Below are 16526 nucleotides of genomic sequence, written 5' to 3' on the forward strand. Positions count from 1 at the left end.
TGGAGCCTATCCCAGCATGCATTGGGCAAGAGGCAGGAATACATCCTGGTCAGGCAGCAAATCCCGCCAAAACCTTCTTGCTGCGGGGCGAGTGCTACCCACTCCACCACCATGCCGCCCATCCAAACCCACCCAGAATGTATACAGATTCATACAGACAGACACATTGGTGTTGGTGTTTGATCACCCCTATGTTGATGAAGCTAATGAATACAGACCCATGATTATTTAGTACTTTTATTTCAGCTCCAGTGTTATAAACTGTAGCAGCATTACCACAATCATAAAATATCTGCATCTCACTTTTACCAGCAAATAGAAAATATCCTTGTTCTATAAATGGCACTCTATGTTTAAAAAATAACGTCCAACTCTTCCCCTCCCTTCATTGTGCGCAAGAAAGCGGCATTAAATGTTACATGACAAACAATTCCCCAAAGTTCTTCATTTCTCCAAAAATAAAATAAAATAAAATAAAGGGCAAAAACAATGTACAGCACAGTTTGCATAATTATGAGAATGAAATCTTTCACATATCAAGTTAGGAGGAAGGCTTGAAGTGTCTTGCTTCTTGGTTTCTCCTCACAGCAATTGGTCAATGTAGTCAGGCCACTTGAAAGGAGTACTGTAAATGAACCAGGCTTGTATAGATGGAAAGAACTCACTATTCCCAATCACTGAACCAGGAAAACTTAAACTGATTGAGAGGGCTAGTAAAAAAAAAAGGCATGAAAAGAATTAAGGAGTATACCTCTCTATTCGCATTATAGTCCTTATATCCAACAATACATGGAGCGCAAGTGTACAAATATCATTTCTATAGCAGGATTCTTTTCGGTCTCGCCAAATCATCTTGAAAACATTTTTTAATATATTCTTAAAGGTACTCCACTTGATTTGAAATAAAATCTCAACGGGACTGACGATATACACTTTGTCCAGCATTATCAGAGACTAAAAATGAATCTAAAATGCCAAAATGGCCACTATGACAAACACATCTTAGACTGCGGTAATACAATGGGAACTTTTTGAATTGTATATTAAATATATTAGCAGGTTTTCTTTTTAACGTACTAACTATTCTAAACAAGCTGTTCATGTACACATTCATCGACTGTCAGGTAAATCAATGGCTGCAGTTCACTTTCATTTTTTGAGAAATGGCTGCGAGGTTCAGCAAACAATTAAAGGTGCATTTAATTCTTAAGCGAAACAAGCTAAAACATATCAAAGAATTTCCAAACAGCCAGCAAACATCTGTCACCTGGGAGCAGAGTACATTCGAGTCTTGCATAAGCCCCCCACCATTTCAGCTAAGAGACTTACAACCACAATTTACAATTCAACACCCCCCTCCTCTCAAAAAAAAAAAAAAAAAAAAAAGTTTAAAAAAAAAAAAATGTTTTTTTCAAAGTGTTAAGAAAAAGAGAGAGTATCAGCTCCCTAGTGTGAGTCATGTGAGTCATAAAGAAGGCCACTGTTTCCATGGTGATGATGCACATTTGAGCTCCAAGCCAAAACATATATGTGCGGACATGCCCCCAAGATGAGTGACTCAAATGACAAAACAAGCACATTAATGTCACTGAAATCCAACATACCTATGGAGAGCCCATTCCTGCTCTTACAGAAATTGAATATACTGAAAATATATTGAAATAATATATGTCAAGATATTACAACACTGTACAACATACGGGTAAATATACAATAAAATATATTACCTATTTTATTTGTTCATTTATAAAAATATATATATATTCAAGAACGTTCACATATTTACAATACATTAGAGTATATTCCATTTATGCAAGCCTGGGCAGGTGAGATTGAATAGTTCAGTGTCCCATTAAGGTTATGAAGGCAAACTGGATTAAATCCGTTGCAACTTAAATACTCAGTATATACACTATGTACTCAAAAATACTAAGTAAACTGATTGTGATACCTTTAAAGCTCCAGATCTGCAAGCACAATGTACACACACACACGAATGGCATGCACGCACACTCACTCACACACACAGCACTATGAAATGGAGCATTTCATTTTTGGGGTCTCAGAAAGTAGTAATATCGTTGGAAAACTATGTGCCTTTGCAGGGATACATTAAGTATTTAATTAAAACCAAACAAATAGAACTTGCAGCCTGCCGAAGACTCTGGTAATGTTTAATGGAATGTGAGGCTTCCGAGGGAAAGGATGCAGGGCGGAGAGGTGGAGAGGTGGAGAGGTGGAGAGGTTGGGAGGACTGCCGACAGAAGCACAGGGGTAACCAGCATGCACTCCTTCCAACCTGCTGAGCATTTCTGCGTCAGCCCGTTCAATCGCATTTTACGCCACCATGCAATGGCTTCCAACATCCCTGTAAGTGCTGGTAAACTACAGAGCCCAGACAACTGACAGCAAAATAAGCTACGAGGTCATGGGGCACCTAGGTCATGATCAGGACAGGATTCTACTCTCACACAGCTCCGAATAGACAGCAAAAATGCACATGCAATATGGGGGAAAAAACGAATGCACGTGAAAACATCACAGATGTTTTTCTTTTTTTTCCAACGCCGTGAAACGCGCCCGTCCCTGCCTGCAGCACCAGCGCCCCCTTTTGGTGTGTGCGCATAAAGCATCGACATTTTTAAAGTTCCTTTTTTCAGTCCTGCTAAAATTGATGCTTTTTTTTAGCAAGCTTTCGAAAAACAAAATTTCAAACTGATATTTCTCTGCAATGCTAGCTGCAATAGAGCAATATGCTAACAACAAAAAAACAAACACTTGTGCGTGATTTCAGATTTATACAATAGGGTTTGGCCATTACTGGCCCACATTCTAACTGAAAGGAAGTACAACGAGGAAGAGAATACTTTGCTAGGGCGGGTGCTGTGTGGTTTGTGTGTAGGAGTGACATGACAGCCAAGTTTCTTGCCAATGTCCACACTGCACCAAAAATTAGTATCCGGATTCACAAATGAAAGAGGCACTTATTTTAAAGAAGAGCACCAAGCTCAACAGAAATGAAGCTGTAATTTCCAGTTGTGTCTCTTGTCAATCCCCTGCTCACATTTTCAGGGGCAAACAATCATCGCTCTCTGATTTCGAGTGAATTTATCAGTCTTACTCAAGGGCAACTTCACAAAACAAAACACAATAAGGTAAAAGAGAATCGAAAGAATGTTTACTTAACCCCGCGACACATTAAGATGAAATTGAAAAGAGCAAATTCAGTTTAAGTGGCTAAAATCTTATACACACATAAATAAATGCTAAGGTTTCATTTATGGCCAACTTAGGTCAGACACATATGGACCAACGTAGCTTTTCATGACACAGCAGGACAGTTGTGCTAAACGACATGCCATAAGAAGAGTCCAATGAACTATTCTGTCTTAAAGTGCGCTTGCATTTTTCGCTAAATCATTAGGAGCACTCAATGGCTGCAGACGCTGTCAAACGATGTTGAACTCGGACACAGATCTGCACTGAAAAGCCTTAAAGCAAAAGTAGCACGCAGCATAGCATCGAAGAGGCACTTTCAAAGCACAATTGTTCCACGTTTGCCGTGTGGCAAGACCCAGGAATGTGTTAAATGACACAGTCAATTATAACAACACAAGGAAATAAAAAAAATAACCCGGAAGTCTCTTCCGAAACCTTGAAATGCTAGCTCGGGAAAGCAACTCAAATAAATAAAATTTCCTAAATTTTAAATCTATAAACAAATGGATGAAGCAAAACATTCTTCTGGAAGTACATACTGAGTCAGTGATGTGGGAGTGAGAAAGTGTAGTGGGTGATATTTGTATATTATGTACGTGTATACATACATACACGCACGCACGTACACGTACACACGCAGACACACAAACACACACACAGCTGCCATGCAAAGAGATATGCTCTTCCCGTCCCTAATAAAAGGCTTTGGAGTGTTATTAAATTATTTTTTGTGTTTTGTAACAGCACACTCATGGAATAAATAAACACAAACTGGAAAGAAAAGGACGATGGGAAGGATCAGGAAGAATGGAGCCATGTTGAGTCTCAGCAGAAGAGCCATGTAGAGACTCAGCAGAAGAGCCATGTTGAGTCTCAGCAGAAGAGCCATGTAGAGACTCAGCAGAAGAGCCATGTTGAGTCTCAGCAGAAGAGCCATGTTGAGTCTCAGCAGAAGAGCCATGTAGAGACTCAGCAGAAGAGACCTGTTGAGTCTCAGCAGAAGAGCAATGTTGAGTCTCAGCACTAGAGACCCATGTTGAGTCTCAGCATTAGAGAGCCATGTTGAGTCTCAGCAGAAGAGCAATGTTGAGTCTCAGCAGAAGAGCAATGTAGAGTCTCAGCATTAGAGAGCCATGTTGAGTCTCAGCATTAGAGACCATCTTGCCCACCTCCCATTGGCCAGGCTTCCAGACCCCTTTCCTATGGGAGCGATGAACACGCCGAGTCAGAGACACCACCACTGCAACACTGACAAACGCAACAACAACAAAAAACCCGGCGGGAACCTCCAATCGGAGGCCGCCTCTCTCTCTCGAGGGGGGTCGACGGCTCTGCCGGGCCCTCCTCAGGTGGGCCCCGCCCCGCCCTCTCGCGCCATCTGCTGCTTGGTCAGGAAGTACTTGAAGAACTCGTAAACGGACCAGGCGATGGCGGTGGAGGGCATCTGGTAGATGATGCGGGCCTGCACGCCCTTGAAGAAGGCCGACGGGCCCCCGAGCCGGTAGACCGTCCGGAAGGCGTTGGCCATGCCCGAGAGGTGCCCGCTGACGTTGACCGAGCTGAGCACCACGTTCTCCTGCGTGTTGAGCAGCGTCTTGCACACGTCCAGCGGCGTGGTGACGGCGGCCGACACGGCGCCCGCCGCCGCGCCTGACAGGATGTGGCTGCCCGGGTGGTACTGGCGCCGCGGGTTCAGCTGCTCCTGCATCAGCTCGTAGGTGATGAAGTGCACCGCCTGGAAGGGGATGTTCATGGTCAGCTGCGTGCTGTAGCTGCGGTAGAAGGCGGCCAGGCCCTCCGTCCGCCGCACCGTCCGCACGCAGTCCAGCAGGCCCCGGTACGGCGAGTTGTACATCTGCATGCGCTGCTTCACCACTGCGCAGCCGGGCCGGGAGGGAAACACACCGTGAGAACCAGGCAGCGTCACAAAGCAGACATGCACAAACGCACGCAGAGACACATACAGTGAGAAAGAATTGAGCAACCTGAGTAAACACAAAACACATTTCTTTTCATTTTTAAAATTTCACATGGGTGATATGGGTGTTTGATAACTTTTTTTCATTAAATAAATTTTAAAAAAATTTAATTTAATAATTTATTAATTTATTAATCCATTCTGTGGAAAGATCTAACAACATTCAATGTGGCAAATAAGCAATAATACAGGAGATCAGAAGGGGGCAAATACTGTCACAGCAATATACACACAAACAGACACACACACACACGTACACACATAGCAGAGACTAGCCGTTCATATTAATCAGGTTTACATGCGTTGGTTACCTTCAGCTGGGTTCATCACCGCGTCGTGAAGAACAGTGGCCAAGCTGCCCGCCAATCCTGAACAGGAAAATTAATATTCATGAGCAAGAGTCACACCACATTCACTTATCCCTCTGTCACTCAATTTCCATTTCCAGCCCTGCCAATCAGATTGGTAATATCTGGCCCTGTAATGTAGTGTGGATGGCAGTGTGGTCTGTGGGCGGCGGCAGCCTACCATTGGCTATGTGGCTGTTGCCGCCGTTCTGAATGATGTCGCTGAGCGAGCGCTTCATCCTCTCGTAGCAGGCGAAGTAGAGGGCGTGGGCGGGGCCGGCCCCCAGCATGGTGACGTTGAGGCCCCTCAGGGGCCTCATGAGCCCCTCGGTGCGGACGATCCGGCACAGCGCTTCGTAGACGCCGCGGTACTGGGCCTTGGGGTCCGGCTGCAGGCTCTGCATTCGGGTCTGCCGGAACCAGAGAGAGACGTTTCAGACCAGAGAGGGGGAGGGAGGGAGGGAGCAGGTAAACGGATGGAACAGAAGGAAAGACAGACAGACAGGAGAAGGTTTGGTGATGGAAGAGAGAAGGCTGAACTGTAGAAGTGGTGGTACCGAAAAATGATGGAGGAGAAAGACTGCGGTGTTGAAAAAGAATGAATAATTGGGAAAAGTGATTAATATTTACAAAGGGTCCAGTCTGTATATTCTGAAATAAACAAGAATCATTCAGACCCAGTAACAAAAAACACTTCCTCTCCGGGACTGGACTGAGGGAAGCTCTGTCCAGTTGCGTTTCATACAAAATAAGAGAACAAGAGAACCAAACTCTGCATACCACAGCCTCCAGAAGTATCAGGCGGAAATGAAAACTAGATTTTATTGTTAGGGAAAGGGAAGGAAACACAAGCAGTATGCTGGGGAAGATAGAAACAGCCGGTATCTGTGGCTGCCCTACATTTTCTCCCAAAACAAAAAACATGCTTTGTGTGATGAGCACAATTTGGCTCGGTGGAGTACAACGAAAGGGCCTGCCTGGGTCTCACGCCCTCACCCTGTGAAAGACCAACGTCACTCACACGCCCGCGCCCCGTGAAAGACACACGTCACTCACACGCCCCCGCCCTGTGAAAGACACACGTCACTCACAAGTCCCCGCCCCGTGACGTTTCTTACCCCAGAGAGACGAGTGCCGGAAAGAGCACAAACAGCTCAGCACCCGGGAGGCACAAGACCGACCGTCAAGACGAGCAGCCAACTGCCACATACCAGCCACCGGAAAACATTTCATTCTCAATGGATGAATAAAAGAACAGGAGGCCGCGTGGCAGAGCCTGGGGGGCCGCCCACTCTCATCCTCTGCGCCACTTCCCCCCCTCCCCCCCACCCCCCCCGCGGCCAGGGGCTTGATTCCCCTCACGGCACTTTCTGTACTGTGATCCCGTCTTTATCTCTGTATACTCAGACAGTACAGAAATAATGCAAAACAATAAGACCACGTGCATCCCGTTCGGTAGCAGAAGTACAGTATAACCTGCTGTCCAGAGTTCGGGCTGCAAGAACAGCCGCTGGGGCAGTGAGTTCATACAGCACGTGACCATTGTACCCAGTCTCCCTGCCAGAGAATCGGGGGGGGCTCTCAGGGGGGTAAACAAGCTCAGTAGGGCTTCTCACACTTGAGAGAGAGGAGAGCGCTCTTACACAGGGCCGCACCGAAACGTGGGAGCGAAGCGGTCGCAGTCCGCCCTGGCGACCCCCTCTCATGGCGAAATCAGCGGCGGCCGTACGACTAGCTTACCGCGAACCCAGAGGACCAGCCGAGCCCTCATCTCGAGTGAATAGCAGCGACTACGCCGAAAGAGCAGTTCAGAAAACACATCCCTGATCGCCCTGGCGACACACAGAACAGTGCTGTCCCAATGGCCTCGCTGAGTGAACAGAGAGGATAAGAGACACGGGGGTGGTGTAATTAAGCCAAACTCAGACAGAGAACTCCCCCCCCCCCCAAAAAAAACTTACCAGTTTACTACTAGTATTTCTGCATAACCACGCCTATGCAGACATTTCAAACAAATGACCTTTTCCCCTTCCTCTTAGTTTTCTACATTACTGTTACACAACATTATGCTTCCTTTCTGCGAATAGTTTTGCGGTACTACAGAGGAAAAGTGTATGACGAATCGCAGAATGCTGCCCTTGCTATTGTCGCCGAGCCGAAGAGGTGTCAAACCCCTGGAGGCCGTGCAGTACAGTACAGCGTGTGGAGCAGGGCGCCCGTTTCAGTTATGAAGTCGTCCCTCAAGAATTACTTCCTGGAAGCCAGGTGCTGTGTACCAGGGCTTAGCTCAGAGTCCCATAAGCTTTGGAGCCTCCTCGTCCCAGTAATTCCCCCTGCTTAGGAGCTTTGCACTAGATAAAGCACACGAGAGGGGAATGAGCTGGGGGCTTATCTCACTCACAAAGTGATCATTAGACCCAAGGCTTAACGAGCCGAGCTCGAAGGTTTCCCAAAATTACGCCCGCGTAAGCGGACGCGTTCGGCAACGCCGCAGGCTAAAGCTGTGGCCAGAGCCCCCTTTTCTGTGAGTCATAGCGACCTGCCTTGAGGTAACATGGACTATGCCAAATCAGCCAGGAGTCTCTGGAGATTTGCTACCCAAAGGAGCTAGTTATTTCCCTGTCGGTTCTAGTTGGCGCGCTTATGATAAGCCATGGCATTCAAGGTCTCCACATGACAGATATGCCTGCAGAAATGTCAGCCTCAAGTACGCCTGTCAGGTCCAGCCGGGGACAAAACAGACCAAAGCAGTCGATGCAGGAGAACAGGAGAGATGAGGCCAATGGTGGCTTGGGGTTCTTTTGAGAGAAGAGACTCGAAGCTCCACATGTAGCCCTGCCACAGAAACAGTAACCTCCAACATTACTCTACGTGGTATCCTGACATATATTGGAGAGGAGCCCAGAAACTGGTGGTTCCAAATAACAGCTTTCATTAAGTGATTACTAAGGTGTGGCCTCGGTTCCTTGATGTGGCTACTAACCGCTAGCATGACAAAGCAAACCAGGAGGGGAGACGAGCCGGCTGGGCTTCTTGAACAAAATGCGAATGCTAGCAAAGATTCCTTCTTTGTGTCTGAAAACTGGACGCAAGGCTAGAGAGGCATAACTGAGAGCGATGAGCAAACATTTCAGGGACGTGAGAGAGGACTCTTCTTCCGGGAGAATCAGTCAATGACCCACAAAACCCGGGTTATATAAATGAGCCTAAATATACTGGCGGGAGAGAGCCAAAAGCAATGGCTTCTGTCCGACTCCCGCAAGGCAAACTGAATAACAGTGCGTGCACTCAGCGTGAAAACTGAATGAACGACGTTTTAAAAACATGAAAGGAAGCGTCCCTCTCGCGGACACACGGGAAAGCCTACCTGTTAAGACCATTCATAATTCAGGAAGTGAGCAAACAAAACCTGAGGTGAAATGATTGTGCTGAGTCATGCACAAAGAGCATAACGCTCGCTGGCGTTATGCTGCCGCGGGTCTCGCCTCTGCAGCAGGAAGCGCATTCCAGACGGGCTTAACGCGCGCTTCGGCGGCGGGAACGCCGGACGCCCGGGACGCCAAACCAGCGGAAAACGCCGGCGTTTTCCAGCAGGGAAACGAAGGAGCCGTTCGGACGGAAAGGTCGCACACTGGACAGCGAGAGCGCATTCAGGGCGAGGTATGCAGACCGCAGCCACTGATCTCTGTGCAACTGAGCAGAAAGCCGCTAAAATTTACTGTTTGCGAAAGATAGATGCAGGAAGCAAAATGAAATAAATAAATACAATTGGGTACTTGGCATATTTGAATATGCAAATCCGCAGAATTCAGATTTAGGTTTGCTGAATAACACGGTGTAAACAAGTGTGCCTTGCACAGTTTTCATCAAGCCAGTTAAAGCTTGTTTTTCCTAAAGGATTTTTTTTTTCCTGACTTCAAAGTGAAGAGAGCAGAACCATATCTCTGTGGTTTTAATTCTCTCTCTCATGTTCGCTCTCCAGGAGAAAGGAAAGAAGCTAGTTTTGCATTGGAGCAGAAAGACCTTAGCGACTCCTCCGGCCCTAGGCCAGGGCGGGAGTGAAAAGCAGGGTCAGAAGCCGCTGTGAACTGGGAAGGATTCATTTGCCTTCTCCACCAGCGCCGCTCAACTTTACGACCCCCCCCGCCCCGTGTGTGAATGGCTGTGGATTGGCGATACGGGCCGTACCATTCTGACACACCGCGGGGGATTCACTGCCTTCACAGAGCACATGGAAGGCAGCGGAGAGCGCGGTTGATTAACACGCCCCAGCGGGGGCGGCCTTGTTTCCGCGCTCGGGTTTTTCCGCAGTCTGAGAGCGGGGGCCCCGTTGCGTGTGGCGGCCTTGCCGCACACGGGCCTGGCGGAACTCTGGAAAAACACGGGGGAAACACGCGGGCCGCATTCCTGACGAGGCACGGTCGCGTGTGTGCGTGCGCGAGCGAGCGAGTGAGGGGGCGAGCAGCCAGCACAGCCAGCAGCCGGGAGCCGCGTGACGGACAGTTTGCTAATCAGCTCCATAGGAGGAGGGGAGCGAGCCCGCCCTCCGCCTGCACCAGTCTGATTCCCAGCACTGCTGCACTGAAAGAGGCAGGCCATGCGCGCGTGCACACACACATATATACACACATTTACAGACACACACACCACACATACCACACACACCACACGCATACCACACATGCACACATACAAGCATTTACAGATACACAGACCACACACACACATACACGCGCATTTACAGACACACACAAATACCAAACACACACACACACACAAACGCACACTCCACGCAGCGCATGCTGGCCGGAGCAGATAAGGGCACACGCCTTTGCCAGGCCCAGAGCAGCAGGGTATCGCGCCACAAACCCACCCATTATCTCCGCAAAGAGAGAACGGTTCAGAGGCACAGGCCAGCGTTTCAGCTCTCCTCTTCCTCCTCCTCCTCGTCCTCGTCCCTGATCCAACTCGGCCGGGGGCAGCGCATCTGCGTGGTACAGCAGCCCATACAGAGCATCCCCCCCCCTGTACTAGCCACTCTCTCCTCACTCGGGCCCTTCCATAATTACTTAATGGCCTCTGAATCATCTCTCAGGCTGCACCCTGAATCAGCCACTGTGTCAGACAGGAAGTAAAGCAGATTCATTCACTGCAGGGGGAAAATTCAGCAGGGACTGGTTGCTCTGCTTCCCCCACACTGACATCTCACCATAAACCACATCCAGTGTACGCTGCCAGATATCAGAAAACAAAACACACAAAACAATGTGCATTTTAACACCATTGTATATGCGTGTTTATTATGTGTGTATGCGCGAGTATGAATCTATGAGGGTAGAGGACACAGGACAGGCTCCCTCCTGACATGCCTGAGTCTTCTCATAGAGGGGCTCAGGCCTTGATTAATGTTTACCCTCGAGCCCTCCTGGGGCACAGCGGGCTTTCACAGGAGAGGGTAAAGGTTTCCGCGCGCGCCTCCCTGAAGACGCGCGGCACTCACAGAGACGGCGAGTCACTCGGCCCCGCCGGCACGTGCGGGTTGCACAACCACGGGCCCGTCTCAGCTGCAGTCCTGTCTTTCACAATGCCGGCATTCCCCCGGGTGAAACGATGTCATTTATTGTACTGTAACCGCACCTGTTTTACTGTACAGGATTTTGGTTCGTCGGTATGATAGTACCTTGAGTATTAAGCAATACACAACACAAGCACACCTAATTCTGCGCTGTTTCCGTAGCTTCAGTACTGTAGACGTACAGCTATGTACAGTACATGCTGACGCTCCCAGCAGTAAACTACGGTACACTCACTACAGTGAATCATTGACCAGACAGTTATGCCCTCTCTAAATAGGACTGATCATTCACAGAAGATGAGATAAAAATGTACAAAGAACTTTTCCATGTTCTTTAACCAATTCTTTAACTAATTCACAGAAACCCGTTCCTTGTCTCTCAGATACACATGTCAAATTCACTTTATTGGCCCGTGAACTCACGTAGTTGTACATTATGAGGCCCTCTGGCTTTTTAATCCTTGAAATACACTTTTAATAATAAATAGAAATAAAAGAGAATACATTGGTTAATATACTTGTTTACCACATATCTTTGTTTAAAAATTTGATCTTAATGAGGCTAATTTCTATCTCTAAAAACAGCTTTACAAGAAACGCTTTACAAAAATTGGTTACACATAGCAGAGTCTTTCTCTCATGCATTACTAACGAGAAAATACCTGACACACATGTCATATGTCATGTAATTCCACACCTGAAAACTACAAAATATGTGCGATTGTCAGGCCTAGAAGCTTCTGGTTGTGTGTGACCCTCTCAAGTTGTAAGATTCTATTTAGCTGAATTGGCATCAATTCAGTATAAATATTCAAATTCAAGTTCTGCCCTTTTTACCATGGTATTGTGTGCCATTGAATATCCATACAGTATACACATCTACTGCTGTATCTTTAATGTAATATGCTGTATAATAGCTACTCTCCACCTGAAATAATTCGTAGAATATTCCAAAACACACAGATCCCAGAAAAGCTGATTTATGTGCTCAATTACAGGAGTCAGACATCAACAGAATTAGACAAACTTAGGACAGAAGTATGGCACCCACGAAGCTCTACGAAGAAACTTTCGAGGACCATGACATTTTAAAGATAAATGCTAGGTGCCAAAAATTCTCACACCTTGCTCTCAAGGATGACTCACTGCGGCAAGCCACACAAGGTATTCTATAAGTATGGTGCATATGCTAAATGATGACAGGAACTAAATATGACGAAAGGACACATCCGTTGCTTCATCACTGGTGAACCATTAGCGTTTTCTAATTCTGTAGGCTAGCATGCCAGATAAAAGGCAAACAATATCTTGCTGCAAGTCAAAGGAGTAAGATGACTGCATTTCAGATGATTAGGCTGTGGCTTTCTGGATAGAACCCCTCAGTAAGAATAACTCAACAGGAAAAAATACACAAAACAGTAATTTACCTGCAGAAATGCAGTGTTTGTTGCCAGAGATGCAAAAGGGGCTCTCTTCTCTCCTGATATAGGTAACAGACAGTAATATCAAGTGGAATGAGTTCATTCTAGATACCCAACTTAACTTAAGAAATCTTAAACTGACATATCTTAACATTCAAGATGTTAAGTGATACAGGGCATCAGAGGGCAGAAACACTATGTAAAAAAGCAACTTTGTGACCAATTCCAGCACAGAATCAATCCTGTTTGTAAAAAACTTTACTTAGTAAGGCCTGTCAGCTATTTTCAACAGTGTGCGGTCTAGTCACGTAGAGTGTGGCTCTAAAACTCGTAGCATTAAGGTGAACTGTGCCAAACTGACCAGTAATCAAAGCCCTCAGGCCAGGGAGAAGGAAGCAACCACAATAGCCTGAGTAAGGCATCTGAATGGAAGGACAGGGTAACCTGGCACAACGACAGCTCACTTAATTGTAACGGTTTAAGTGAGACAAAAAGTTCAGACATTAAGTTCTTTCACACACGTACAAGCTTCACATTACGGCTACCCAATGAAAGGAACCCTACCGTCCCAGACCGGGTCTCTATAGAGGAAACACTATCCGAGCGGTTTAGCGGCCTTGTGTGTGTTTAAGTAAACTGTTGTTTTAAAAATCAGCACTCAGGTTGTAAGAGAGAGTAGCTTTGGGCAGATGGGATGACGCACCAACGTCATCCAGTTTCAGTCAGTATCACAATTAAAAGGCAAACTGTATTTCTTTCTTTTTTAAACTTGCACGACTGGTCCCCTGGTTTGAATAATTCGTCTCTGTTGTTAAGGGGTGTTGTACCACACGATCATGACATCAGCACAAAGTCACAAAGACTCATTAGGTAAACGTGAAGCCTGGTGACAGGCGGAAGGTACAAAAGAGAATAGCATTGGTCAAATTGCATTGAAAACCAGGAGCCTTGCTCTGACACCTCTCAAATAATGCTGCAGGCAATTAGGTTACTACATTCAGAAAATTCTAAGTAAAAATAACCGATACATGCATTAATTTGCTGAGAAGGGCACAATAAAGTTTCAGTTTAATTTCTATACAACTGTCACAAACCGAAAGCATGCCCAGGAACATCAACACTAGTTTAAATCATAGGTTTAAATACGACTTCACCTGAACTTGGTTGAGTTGGCAAACAAGAGGGGATGCTCATTCAATGGCTAGAGGTTCGCCTAATCAATAAGGAAAAGTTTAAACTGTTCCCCCTGTTCCCACCGGGGCGTGACCTTCACCTGGCGCTTTCCAAACACACGAGGTTCTCGATGTGGCTCAGTGTGCTTTGACATGAGGAAAGCGCAACTGACAGATTCGTAAGCGGCAAGAAAACGTTGCTGTCCTCGCCAGCTAGATAGTTTTAAAACAAGTCATAACTTATGTTCTGGAAATGAATCTAGATGGGTTTGGAGGAAGTAACTTCAAAGAACGTTGCACTACTCCGGTTCTGTCCTACCTTGCTCGCCAAGTTTCTTAGCAGCAACTAAGCTAATGTAAGATAGCTACCAAAGCTGCAACTTAGTTCATTGTCGCTTGTTAGCTAAGCTAGCGAGCTAGCAAAAAAGCGAATGACTGTACCTAGCAAGATAGCTAGCTATAAAGCTAGCAGACGAAATAAGTGCAGTCCGTCCAGATGCAGTAGTTCGCAGTTTACTAGCGAGATAGCCAGCGTGATTAATACGGCAAACTTCATTCAGCTAGCTAGCTAGCTAGCCTTTACCTTGACAGAGTCCACGGGGTACATCAGAGTGTGCTCCAATATCCCTGCCACGGCTCCTGCTGTCATGTGTGTCACCAAGGAAGCAGTGGGTGGCAAACTCTCGTAGTCATCATCTTCCAATGACTTGCCATCTCTGATGTCTTCACTCTTCGACATGTCCAAGGTTGTAACTACAGGATCAGTGCGCAACTCCATGCGGGAGAAGCTGGACAGGAGACGTTGACACACTACTACTGAGACGGCGGCAAGGATAGCCACACCATCATCGCTGCGTTCCAGCGCGATGTGACGTAATTCCACCTAGCAACACACTACTCTAGCTCGAGCAATAAAAAAACTAAGTCAAAAAAATAAGGCGGGATGTATTATAAAATAAGGCGGAGCTAACAAACCAACCAATTAAAAGTGACGTGACCCAGGAGACCATTTGCGAATGAAACGCTTCGAAGTCGGGCGTAAATTATTTCAAGTACTCACGCAGTTGATATTGTCCTAAGTGCATCACATGGAGAAAGTAAAGCAGTTGTTTTACAAGAAATTGAATATTAATTGAAATAAACATCAGCTGTAGCATATTTTATCAGATCATGAGTGAATTAGATAAATCCCGATTTTAAAGGGCGCAGAATTAAAATGCGGCCTTGCCCATTGTGTAGGTTTTCAAATGCTTCGTAAATGGTCTGTCTGCAAACGGGAAGTCAAGTTTAATCGAACGTTGTAATGTGATTATTATCTATGGGGTTAATGCGGGTGGCTGTTTGAGTTTATACACTTAGTTAGTCTAACATTCTATGAAACTGTACCGAGCCTTAGCGTAGTAGAGGAGGAATCATCATACATACTGTATATTAACATTCAGTGACACTCATCGTAATGGTTCAGTGCCCGCTAAACATATACTGTAGGGTTGTAACCGGAGCTAAAATGTATCATGTAAATAACTACTTGGCTAACGTACTTACTTAAAGGACAATTTGACACAATGCAAATGATTATGTCCCATGGCAAACAGTAATATCCGGACCTACAATCTCTGATCCGGACACGACAGAAGTGCAGGCCTAATCAGCTTAACATATAACAGTATTGTGGGAGTCTCATAACACAATTTTACATTTCCTGTGATATGACCAAGGGAGGGTTTCAGTCAGCAGTATCGTCCCCTCCCGATCAAACAATTGGTACTCATTTGTTTTGCCTGCACAACTGCTTACATATTCCTATGTGGAGTAACTGAACGGCTCTGAAGTAGAAGTAGAATATAGCTGTAGGTAGGTGTACGCATTTTGAAGGATGGACTTGCTTCAGTGGATGTGTATACCCTCCTGAATTAATAGACCACACTACAGTAATGGGACAGAGATAAATTATGATGGGATGGCCCAAATTGTTTTCATCTGTTATTTAACTATCCAAGGGTGATGTATTACGTATGACTAAAGTGAATGATGAAAAATAGAACATTAAATAAAAAAGGAAGAAAAAAAAAAACTCTGAAGTGAACTTTTAAATGTCATTGGGCAGATTATTTGTTAAAAGGGAAAAGTAATTAACATACAAGCCTTTTAAAACAGTTTAGGAATGCAAGCCAAAAACAAGAACTGTATGCATTATCTACCAAAATTGAATAATCCAATAAGAGGAGAGGGAGGATTTTGAGACTCTTTACAAAGGGAAGTGGAAAGATTAATACAGTGATATGGAAGAACAAGATCAAAATTATTGTCATGTAAAAATTAATTAAAGCAGTCTTGGGTTCTCACTATAACGCAGCGTACAGACAAAATGCAAATGCAAAATTTTTATGGTTGTTGGAAACCAGCATGAAATAGGTACAAAGAACAAATACTAATCAATTAAGCAAACAAACTAACAGAACTATCTTTCTTTTTACAGTAGTCTTGGGTCACTTAGGTAAAATGATATTATATTAGCTTATATTATGCATCGCAAGGGTTCCAAAATTAATCTGGATGGAGCAGCATCAGACTGGGTGTAACCAAGGAGGCAAATGCGGATGAACATGCTTCGGGGTGTGTTTCATAGATTAGCAGGGCTATGGTTCTCCTATCACGCAACATCTGTCCACAGAAAGGTAACAAAGACACTTGAGGTCTAGAGAGTATCATGATACCGCCGCGTGGCTCTGCAACCTCATCCTTCACATTATAAGCGACTTACACCCTGGTGCATGTTTATGTAATTTCCTCATGGTTTTCCATGGCTCTGCA

The 16526-nt window shown here is 45.6% G+C and overlaps 1 protein-coding gene across 3 annotated transcripts; it reads right to left on the reverse strand.

The window, feature by feature from the left end:
• Window positions 1-223: 223 nt before the first annotated feature.
• On the reverse strand, window positions 224-14612 carry slc25a37 (solute carrier family 25 member 37). 3 transcript variants are annotated; one of them, XM_064347403.1, is made up of 5 exons: window positions 14296-14392; window positions 12547-12599; window positions 5726-5954; window positions 5509-5565; window positions 224-5094 (listed from the first exon to the last, which is right to left on the reverse strand). In XM_064347403.1, exons 3-5 carry the CDS (start codon window positions 5946-5948, stop codon window positions 4565-4567), a joined length of 810 nt encoding a protein of 269 aa, XP_064203473.1. In that variant the 5' UTR covers window positions 5949-5954; window positions 12547-12599; window positions 14296-14392; the 3' UTR covers window positions 224-4564. The 3 variants fall into 3 exon arrangements, with proteins under 3 accessions (XP_064203473.1, XP_064203470.1, XP_064203472.1); XM_064347400.1 differs by lacking the exon at window positions 12547-12599 and having other exon boundaries at window positions 14296-14612; XM_064347402.1 differs by lacking the exons at window positions 12547-12599; window positions 14296-14392 and adding an exon at window positions 10418-11131.
• Window positions 14613-16526: the final 1914 nt, after the last annotated feature.

Source organism: Anguilla rostrata, chromosome 8, assembly GCF_018555375.3.
Source record: "Anguilla rostrata isolate EN2019 chromosome 8, ASM1855537v3, whole genome shotgun sequence".
NCBI lineage: Eukaryota > Metazoa > Chordata > Actinopteri > Anguilliformes > Anguillidae > Anguilla > Anguilla rostrata.

Bases quoted from the DNA above. Each gene is read 5' to 3' on its own strand.
- slc25a37 (XM_064347400.1), bottom strand. From the start codon at position 14,490: ATGGAGTTGCGCACTGATCCTGTAGTTACAACCTTGGACATGTCGAAG. The intron at 5,566-5,725 runs GTAGGCTGCCGC...TTTCCTGTTCAG, and splicing joins CAACAGCCACATAGCCAATG to GATTGGCGGGCAGCTTGGCC. The intron at 5,095-5,508 runs GTAACCAACGCA...CCGGCTGCGCAG, and splicing joins GGTGATGAACCCAGCTGAAG to TGGTGAAGCAGCGCATGCAG.